We start from the raw sequence: 10,476 nt of genomic DNA, 5'->3' as shown, positions 1-10,476 counted from the left end.
TCCTGGGCCAGGATAAAGCCAGGTCTTCCCTGGCTCCCTCCACGACGCCCAGAGGGAGGTAGGGGGAGGAGCTCCGGCCGCGGCCGACCTCCTCCCACCTCCCCCCACCCCCAAGCCCCAGCACCGGAGCTCCCCCTCCCCTCCTCTGCTCGCCCCTCCCCTCGGGTGCCGCAGCCCAGCTAGCCGCGCGCGTCAGCGTGGGCTCCCCGGAGCCAGTCGCTAGGTAACAGGGCTGGCTCCGCAAACCCACGGCCAGGGAAGCCCGCGCGCGTCGTCAGCAGCTACGTCGCGGGGCGGGGGGCGCACGGACCCTCCCCCATCCGGGCCTGCAGACCCCGGGCTCGCACTCAGCCCCCTCCCAGGATGCCTTAACAGTCTCAATCGTCGCAGCCAAGCTGCCCCTTCCCTGCGGGGACCCCGACGCCGCCAACCCTTTCCTCCTTCCCATTTGGTGCGCACTGTTCTGCGCACGGCCAGGTGGGCGACTCCCCGTTGCGGTTACGGTCGCCGCCGCCGGTAAGCTGCGCTCTGGGGCCCGAGCTGGGGCGGGGAAGGGAGTGTGCGGCAAGCGGCAAGCGACAAGCGGGGCAGCTCCGGCCACCGCGGTCGCCGGACCGGCCATGTGCTAAAGTTTCTGGGGCTCGGCGCCCCACCGGGCGCTCAGCGCGGGGCACAGAGGCTTGGTGGGTGGGGCGACGCGGTCCTGTTGGCTCCAGCCCGCCCGCCCTCAGCCCCCGCGGGGCGCACTTCTGCGCCCTCTCACGCTCTCTTTTTTCCTCCTTCTTTCCTTCGGCGTTGCTTCTCCTAGGTCCTCCCGCCGAGCCCCGGCGTGGGGCATATGAGGAGCCCCCGGGTATCGCCTGGAGACGACCCGGCCGCGCGCACACCTCGCCAGCGGCTGACGGGGACATGAGCAGCGCGCTTGGGCTTCACTGCCTGGCGGCCAGCCTCAGCCGGCGGAGGCCAGCGGGTCAGCACTGCCCGGGAGAATGAGGCAGGAGCTGGCGGCAGCCTCCTCTTTCTCCTCCTCCTCGCCTTCATCTGGCTCCGGCGCCCCGGGCCCCGGCCGGGCTGTGGCTCTGCTGCGTGCCCCGCGCGCCCCCCACGCGCCTCCGGATGCTCTTCTCGGTAAGCCAGGCCCTTCACCTTGGGAACGAAGCCCCTTCGCAAGGCCCGGAGGCCTCCTCTGAGCCCCCTCCCCAACCCCCACTCCCCCAGCACCTGAAAACCTTCGAGGCTTTCCTTCATATCTGCCAATTCCTTCTGGCCCCAAACCCTTCCTGGAGGCTGAACTGCCAAGGCTCCTTCAAGACCTGATGGTTTCCAGGGCCATTGGGGAGACAGATGCGGGCTTGACACGCAGGCGGGAGACCTGTTTGGTTTAGATAACGATGTAAGTGTGCAGCCTGGATCCAGATTCATCATTTGGATGAAACCCAGACCATTAGTGGGTTTCCAGGCTGTGCTGGTCCATGTACTTCAGAACCACTCCAGGAAGTCGGACACCTCCCCCGCCCATGGCTCAGATGAGGAAACTGAGGCCCAGAGAGATTGAATGACTTAATCAAGGTCACAGGCTAGAGAGTGGTGGGACCAGGATTGGAAACCAAGGTACACTTTCTACTTCTCCACCAAGCTGATCCCTTTGGAAGGAGCACATCTTTTCCATTTTCTTTCCTAGCTGCTTTGGTTCTCATGAGCCATTGTGTGTGCGAGAGTGAAAATACTTGTCTCAATGACGCTCTCAAGTGAAATAAGTTGCCGGGAGCATGTATTTTTGGTTCATCCCTCCATCTGCTGCTGCTGACAATGTGTTCTGTGAGTACAAAGCTACTTGCTTTAGTTAGGGCAGGAGGACAGTGTTTTCCTGGTGCGTTTTTGCCTGGGATTCTGTTTTCCAGGCCTTTTGAAGGGTGGGGAGGGAGTGTTGGCTCCTCCTTTGTGCCCCTTCTTGCTGTGTGCCAGAGCATGCTTGGCCTCTCAACTGCATACTAAGCGTTTCCCAGGGTCAAGTCTTGGAGAAGGTTACTTAACAGGAGCCAGGACTGATCCCAGATGGCCACCGAGCAGGGGCTGCCCCAGTCCTGTCTCATATCTGCCATCCCTGTAGGACAACAGAACTTCACACTTCTCAGTCCAGGAGAAGAGGGGATGGGCTTTAATGGAGATGTGAAGCTCTGTGCTTGCCCCACTTCCCTGGTTTGCAGCTCTTAACTGTTTGCTTAAGTGCATTGATCCCAAAGAAGGAAGCCACATGGAATTTTTTGGGCCTGAAGTGAGCAACTTGTTTAAATGATTCAGTCTCAGAGTGTTGAACTCAGTTGTCTACAACACATGGACACTGATGGTGTTGGTGCAAGGAAAGACCTTTGCAATAAGAGGCCTCAGTTTCCCTGTTCGTGAACATAGCAGAGTTGGTCTAGATGACTTCTCAGATCCCTTTTAGCTGAATGATTCAGTGAGTGGGTTGCAGGCCTGAGCCGATCAGACTCAGATGTGTGGACTAAGCTCTGCACTGAATAGGTTGTTGGTTTCCAAGAAGAAGACTTAGTGCCGGAGGAGCTTCGAGATTCAGGTTTAGCAAGAAGGAGGTGAAGTCTGGGCCATGCTTTGGTAGGTTGTTTGTTGGGTGAAAGCATAGTGGCTATAAAATGCACCAAGGTACTAGATTGGGGTGGTAGGATAGGTTGGACATTTCAGTTGGAGAGATGACATTAGCCTGTAAGACTGGATGAAATGCAGTGTATGGAGAGGTGCTGGCAGACTCAGAAGCAGCAAGGCTAATGAACCTTGCTGTGTCTTTTTAAAAAGAATCAATCATATTTGCATAGGCAAAACCTCTGCTAAACAATCAGTGTGAGCAAAGAAGTGGTTTGGGCCCCTCCTCTGCTGCTGATTATATTAGTGCTTGGTAGAGCCTGCCTGAGTATGGACCTGGAGGGGCTGTGACAGCAAGGATAGGCAACAGAGATGTTCGGACCCAGGCTTTAGTTTTTTGGCTGTTAATTACAGCTGGAGAATCAACTTGACCTATGTGCTACTAATGGGGTTGTCATCAGTCTTTTTAAGATGTGTATTAATGAACCTTTTAAAGTGTTATTGAATCCCAGATGAAATGGGCATATGCCACCTTTTCCCCCCAAAGTCTAAGCTCTCAGTGGTTTTGGTGACTGAAATTCACAAAACTGTAGCAAAACTTTCATTTTTGACAAGCTCATAAGGTCTACAAAAGGCAAAATCATGCACATTAGATGAAGGTGTGAATTTCTCAGCTTGTGTTTTAGCTTCTTAGGATTGAGTGATAAGGTTTTGACTGAAAATGAATGCAGAAAAACAATCTTCGTTAAGTTACTTCTGAAAATAATGATGTAATTATGCAATAATGATTTTCAGATCATGTATCATGCTACTTGTATCTATAGCTGGATTATACAGTAAGCCATTACTCCATCCTGGAGTCATTTTTAATTTTTAATTCATTGGCATTCTCCTTTTTTTTCTTTCCCCCACAGAGTGAAAATGTGCAGTTAAGAATAAATTCTTTCTTCTTAGCTTTGCTTTGTCTTAAACCCACTTGTTTTTCTGAAAGATTTCGAAAGCTGAGCTCTTCCACGCCTCTCTAGCCTGGGGAGGCTGTCCGTTCCCTGTGCCTCCCATTAGAATGTGTCCATTCAGGACGTATCTGAAGTGCCTCGATTACTTTGGGGAGAGCAGGAGGGTGTATCATAAACAAATAATGTGAGACAGTTTATTTGTTTGCCTACCATTTCTAATTTAGGAGTTTGGACCGTGCATTCTTTTGCTCCTGGCCGTCATGCTCAGCATTGTGAGGTCTCTTCACTTCCACAGTCTGATGTGCATCCATGCACATATCGGGGGGTAGAGGGAAAGAGCCAGGAAACATGGAATTTATTCCTGACTCTCGTGTTACTTGGACTTTGGGCAATTTATTCTCAGTCTGTGGTTCGGGGTTTACCTTTATGCAGTGGGTGTCTGTATATTTTTATGTGTATGTGTGTATGGGTACCTGACGATCCCCTCCAAACCTCAGCCCCAAGAATCCTCAGAATTTGGGTGCAGCTGGTGGTTAATAGCTCCAGAATGCTTCGTACATGCAGTGTTACATAACATTTTCAATTAAACATCCATATAAACAGGGATGCACTGGTCACTATAGAAGATGCATTTTATTACCCAGAGTAGGGACTGCATGCCTTGGATGTGTGACAGTGGATATTTCATCTTGCAGGCGATCGTGCCAGCTTCCCCATCAGGGTTCCCCCGCATAGTGGAGTCCCACCAGACATCTGAGAACACTAGAATGAGGCATGACCCTCTGTAGGATCTGTGTGGCAGGAGACACAGGAACTGTTATGTAATTGGGGTCAGCGGGCGAGCAAGACCGTGATGTTCTATTTGTATAGCTTCTCAGACCAAGGGACTTGGAGTTTTTACCTCAGTGTGGGCCATTCCTGGAAGGTAAGGAGGGGAAGTATGTAATTTCTGTTTGCACTTGTTTTGAAAATGGAAAGTACTTTAATTAGAGCCCTGAACTCAGCTGAAGCTGAAAAATGGTGAGAAGTTCGTAGATTCGGCAGCGTGGTAGTATTTTTGGCAGCTTCTGTGTGTAAATTTCTTTGTAACACGTAGGTAGTCTGGGCTTCCTGGTGAAGTTATTTACAGATAAAGAAGGAAACCACCATTCTTAAATGTTTTTGTTCTTACAGCTCAGCAAAGAGGGCTCGGAGTGCTGAAGAGTTCTGCTCAGACTCACACAATTATCAAATGGCAGGACCCAGCAAGATTTTAAGTGTACACTGCTAGGGTTTATATCACCCCATGCTGTATATACCTCATTTCCACTGTTGTTGCATTGTGTCTGGTAACCAAATTGTGTCCTTCCTCCCGAATTTCTAAATAATGCTGTGGCAGTAAGGAAAGTATGCAGAAGATTTGACGTAGGAAACATATGGGGTGATTCAGCTATTGGTAGACTTCTGAACTCACTGTTCACTGTTTTCTTTTTTTAGGACATCAGATTTTTTTTTTTTCATTTACGTGGTATCAAATAGATTCATTCCCAAAGAGATTCAAAAATAATCCAAGTGTAACCTTAAGAGTTAGTGTTGGTAGCTCAGATAACCCCGCTAAGTTCCACATGATCTGAGAGTTCTGTGAGAAATGATCCCAAACTGACACCTAGGATGTCTTGCAAGGTGCTGTGTGGGTCCACACACCTTGGCAAGGGACATAGAATAAATTACGTAACAGAAGCCTTCAAAGGATTGTTTCTCTTCCTCAGGATGTCAACACTTTAATCCTCCCAGGCAGAGAAGGGACTGTGAGGGACATCTGTAAGGTGCTAAAGATTTACCTCCAGCCCTTAGGAATTTCCAGCAAATTTAGGTTTGAAAGGACTTTTCAAGCTATGGACTTGAGATGTTATGGGAGGGATATCAAGGGTGGTCTTTGGGTGTCTCCCCAGGTAGCACAGCTGCTGTTCTTTGCTGATCCATTTGCAGAGCTCCCTGAATATCAGCCATACCCAGGACCAGAGACTCCGCAGTCCCATCTGCAATCCACAGTTTGCAGAGAGTAAAGGGAAGTCACTGGGATACTCTTCAGCCCATCACTGGGCTTTCCATTCTAGGAATGGTACTCACACTGGTTATGCTTGCCTGCAGTTGAAAATACTTCTAGCTCTGATGCTGGCCTTGCTTGTGTCTTTCTAGTGATATCTTAACAAACAGATCCCTCCTTCTCTTCCCTTGAACTGCCAAGCTGTTCATATGCCAGAACTCTCAAGTTTCATGGTAGGTGATTCATGAGAAAAAGCAGAGAGAATGTGTTAGAAAACTGAGTTGTGATTCGTCTGTGATCTGTACAATACAGACATCATAGCAGTCAGCACCGTCTTTTTTTTAATTTGGTAAATGAGAAATAACATAGCCTGGCCTGGCCCCAGAGAGACCTATAGAGTCTGCATCTTTTATGCCAAACTTTGGGAGAACAGATAGGTGCCTTTGGACTAGTTTTCTACTGTGGGTGCTTATTAAAAAGTAGAAAATGCAAAAGTTATCTATGCAGAGGCATCAGTGAGAGGGAGATCCAAAGGCAGCAAAGTCCACGGCCTCTGACTTTTGATGACTGTGAAGTCACTGTGACCGCAAGTAGACGTGATTTAATGTTCGTTTCTAGCATCTACAATCAGGGAATATGTTCAATGAAACCATGTTAGCTGTTTTCTTATTTTCTTAGTGTGTGGCTTAAGACAAAGGAAGATGACTTTCTGTGGTTAAAGCTTGCACCTGCTTCAGCCCCTCCTGGTAGACTACAATAGGTGTGGCTTAGTATTTGCTCGGTTAAAAGCCGCAGTGGACAGGCATGATGGAAAGCTGAGTCCAAGGTCACAGAGTAGTGTGCTTGCGAGGGTCCACTTATTCCCAGTCGATTCGCTTCCTTAGTAATCTGCTCTGAGCTGCCGTGTGTGCCTCATTTAGCATCACGGAGCTAAAGAGCAAATAGGGGATGCCCAAGGCATTTTTCCATCAACCCCGGGTTCTCAGCCAGTGTCTGCTGATGTAATCTGGGGATCTGACCCAACACATCGCTTCATCCTGCTACAGGGAAACTGTTTAAATTCAGATTGGCCTTAATGTGCTCCTACACCCCCTCCCCCTGGATTCTTGACTCCTTTTAATTCAGAAAATGAGTGATAATGACAATCGTTGTCTTTTAATGATTGATCATAACAACTCTTAGATTTTTAGATAAAGTGAATGTGCTCAGAGAGCACCATGTGCAAGCTTAAAATGATTCATGAATGTATATAGTTCCCTTTAACTTGCTGAGAGGGCTTTTATTGAATACTTCTAAAAACGTAAGCCCAGCTTCGCAATATGAAAATCTAAAGGTAGGAATGAAAGCCAGCACTCTGTGTTCTCTGTCTGAAAAGCAGGAATGGAAAAATCCACCTGGTTCCTAAAAGAAACAGAAGAGTCTGTTCCTCCGTCATTTTTGCCAACAAGCTCAACATTGCCCCAATCCAAAAAGTCTCTGTGGATGCAGCTTCTACATGAGGGCCACTTGTTTTCAGGCCTGCTCGAGGACATCCCTGCAGTGCCTCCTGGAGCTGCTCTGTCCATTTGTGCAGGCCTGGTGCTGTCTTCTCCATCAGCAGTGTGCTTCTCTCTGGTCCTGTCTGATTACTGGGAACAACCCCATCATTTTTCCATCAGACAGATGTCACTTGTCAACAGCTTTGGAAAAGCTAACTGAGTACCAGCCTAAGGTAGGCACTGCTGGACTCAGGCTGCCATGGTGGACACGGACAGCTACAGTGCGCCATACACCGCCACTGCCCCTGTAGGCCTGGAGCATCAGCCCCTGCTCTTGGTAAGGGATCCATGCGAAGTCTAGAGGGACCTGGAGGCAGGCTGGGGAAGGGGAGAGAGCCCCAGCTGCAGTCAGTAATCTGCTTGTTTTCCCTACTTCTCACCTGGGTGCCTGGAGACAAGCCACAGCCCTCCACTGGTCTCCATGGCTGTCAAGGCAAGGATGGGGTCACTGCAGGGTTTTTTCCAAGTGTGATTCAGAGACCATGTCTGAAAGCTCTGGGCAAGTTTATTAAAATGCAGATTCCTGGGCTTTGCTGACCATCTGTTGAACCAGAACCTCCAAGGATGGGGATCTAGAATATGTATTTTAACCACTTTCCAGATCATTCTCTGCTGAGGCACAGTGAAATTCAAGAACTCACCTAGTTCTCACCGGTGGCTGACCCCTCATTGCCCTTCCTGCTTTGAAGTACTCATCATAGAGCACCTCTCATGCTGGAGTCTTGGCCCCTGCACCCACCACCACGCAGAGCACTGGCTCCCAGCCACTCCTCCTTCTCTTCTGCTGTCTACAGATGCCCAGAGTGGGCCTTTTAAAGGATCATGTCATCCCTCCCCCCGCCCCGCTCCTAAGGCCTTCAGGCCTGAAGAGGACCTGCAGACCTGAGTGATCTCACCCCGGGTCTCATCTCCTCTCTCACCCCTGTCTCTATGCTTCTCCCTCTGAGCCAGCCCTAAAGCCGGCTGCCAGACCTCCCTCTGAGGGTTGTGAAGCCTGGGCCTGAAATGGTAGAGTGGTGTTCCGGGAGGGTGGAGATAACCCTCCCCCAAGGAACTGCCATTTTCTGACCCGCTGCTGCTAAACCCATGGAGATGGAGTCTCTTAACACCTACAAAGCAAACCTCAGCTTCCGGGCTCACCGTCACAGCAGAAGCTGGCTTCAAAGCAGCTCTTAATTCCAGGCAGGATGTTACCGGGTGACTCAGTATTGGACTAGATTGTCAGTGTGGCTCTAGAACTCTCTCTCGGAGGAAGTTTCTAGAAATAGGCTGAGCCCCTCTTAGACTAGATGATTCTTTCAGCTATCTTGGCCTCCGTGGCCCTGCCATCCTTCCTTGTCTTCCTTCCATCCACATTGACAGGTCATCTCCTACATCCAGGCATCGCAGGTCGCTGGATATGAGTCACACCTCTTACTCTTGCTTTCATGAAGATGGAGTGATGAAGTTTGCAAAGTGTCTCTCTGGCTTCTTTTATCTTTTCCTACCCAAGAAGGGGCTTCCTGGCCCTCAAGGGGCCTTAGTTGATTGAGCCACACTCAGAAATATCGGCTGCTTGGTGACCATCTCAAAGACTGACCTCTGAGGTGAGCTGGGCTCATGATTGGAAAGACAGACAAGGGTTCTTTGAGATGAGATGCGTGGTCAGCACCGAGAGCTAGTATTTGGCTCGGGGGAAGCCAGCCTGCCCAGCAATGTAGCAACCAGAAAAAGGCCAGGAACACTTCAGACCCTTCTGGGCCCACGTCCACTGCAGATGTTTTTCCTTGACTCCTACAGAGGGAAGCAACCCCCCTCTTAGCACCGGGTCTTCTTTGGATATCTGTGGTGGCCACTGGAGTGGCCATAAGGCAGGATGGTGTGAGGCATGAAGGTAAATGAGGTAGTCCCTGCCCTTGATTGACTCAGAGACAGTCTAGGGAAGCCTGTTACATAACTATCTGTGGCTAATTAGAGAGAAGGCAGTGGTGGGAAGGGTGGGTTTGAAGGGGGAAGAAGGGAGCATCTTCTTACCTGAATCTTGAGAGATGAGTTGGAGTTCATCAAACAGAAACAGAGAGGAAATGTGTTCCTGGTTAGAGGTAAAGTATAAACAAAAGTGGGGAGGCATGAAGGTTGGGGTGCTGTAGGCTGTAGCATTGGGCAAAGGTTGCATAGGTGGACAAGGTTGGATCAGTCCTGCTCAAATGGGAATGGGACCTGCATGTTAGGTGTAGGGGTGTTCCCTGTCTTATAGGTGCCAGAGAGCTATGGGAAGTGTTTGAGTGAGGGTGTGGTTCTTAAGACAATAGCTGGTGTCCCTGTTCCATAATCTCCTTGTAACTCTATTATAAAATTGTAAAATGTGATTGTCCAGGGTGACCTCCAGCACCCTTCCTCTGATTGCACTCTCAGCTTGTCTGTATCTATTGAGTAATCCTGGCCCTGCTACCCAGACCCCAGCTCCACTGACCTTGCTGAAGCTCGTAGGGAAAGTGAGGTAGCTGCTGGCTCTAGCACTTGCTGCCCAGCCCCGTGGACTCCAGCCAACAGGAAATGGAGTGGGCAGTGTCCCAGCCTGATTCACTGAGCCATGGGTCTCCCTGCACTTCTGCAAATGCATTCAGGCTGCTCATGGCCTGGAAACAATGCTCCCAGACCTACATCCACAGCTGAGAGAATCCGGGCCATGAACACCTCCAGCCGGCCTCCCTGGCTTCCACCAGCAGTGGCCATGATGGTTGGGGAAAGAGGGTCAGTCTCAGGAACCACTCTGACCGTTGGCTTTGAAATGAACGTGCCGGGCAGGGCAGGTGACTTCTGCAGAGCTGCTGAACAGATGGGGCAGGAGGAAGCTCATCCCAAGGTCATGGGTGCTTCTGCTACTTCTGTCTTCTGCTTCCATCTCCTTATTGCTAAGGGGATGGGGGAAGACTGGGAGGTGTGGCTCTGGCAGACAAGCTTCTTCAAAACAGGCTGATGGCCTTATCACACCAAGGGCAGAGCAGCCAGGCAGTTTGCCTCTTGGTAAAGTGCTGCTGGCCTCTGGAGGGGCCCCGCCCCAGCTGTGGACCTGCGAGGGAATGCAGCTCTATCTTCACATCAACTCCCTATACAGGTCAGTCAGCATACCATGGCTGACAGATGAGAAGCAACCAGCCAAGGTCACACAGGCAGACCGTGACCGAGGGGGGCTTCTGATTGTTCTGGAGCTAGCCGTGATCTTTGAGGCTGGCCGAGGCCCAGAGCTGGCACATGTCCACCTGCGAATGGTCTGTTGGTGCTCATACTGCCCTGCTGCCAACAAGCATGGAAGACGTGGTTTTCTTCTGTTCCTTCCTTTCTTCATGAAAGGCAGGCCCAGAGCCAGGGGGCTGGG

The 10,476-nt window shown here is 50.5% G+C and overlaps 1 protein-coding gene across 4 annotated transcripts in view; it reads left to right on the top strand.

Moving 5' to 3' along the window:
* The first annotated feature begins 214 nt into the window (after window positions 1–214).
* The window catches only part of Tunar (transmembrane neural differentiation associated intracellular calcium regulator), a 51,251-nt gene continuing 40,989 nt past the window's right edge, over window positions 215–10,476 (top strand). The window contains exons 1-2 of one of the 4 annotated variants that reach the window (XM_074067199.1): window positions 215–516; window positions 809–1,128. In XM_074067199.1, coding sequence (XP_073923300.1) covers window positions 1,117–1,128 — 12 coding nt within the window. In that variant the 5' untranslated portion in view covers window positions 215–516; window positions 809–1,116. Of the gene's footprint in view, window positions 517–808; window positions 1,129–1,240; window positions 1,612–1,679; window positions 1,819–2,515; window positions 2,614–10,476 lie in introns of those variants that run through there. The other 3 variants (XM_074067202.1, XM_074067200.1, XM_074067201.1) reach the window with 3 other exon arrangements.

Source organism: Castor canadensis, chromosome 3 (assembly GCF_047511655.1).
Source record: "Castor canadensis chromosome 3, mCasCan1.hap1v2, whole genome shotgun sequence".
Lineage (NCBI taxonomy): Eukaryota > Metazoa > Chordata > Mammalia > Rodentia > Castoridae > Castor > Castor canadensis.
Note: the sequence above shows the minus strand (reverse complement) of the source record. Positions and strands in the feature narration are given on the sequence as shown.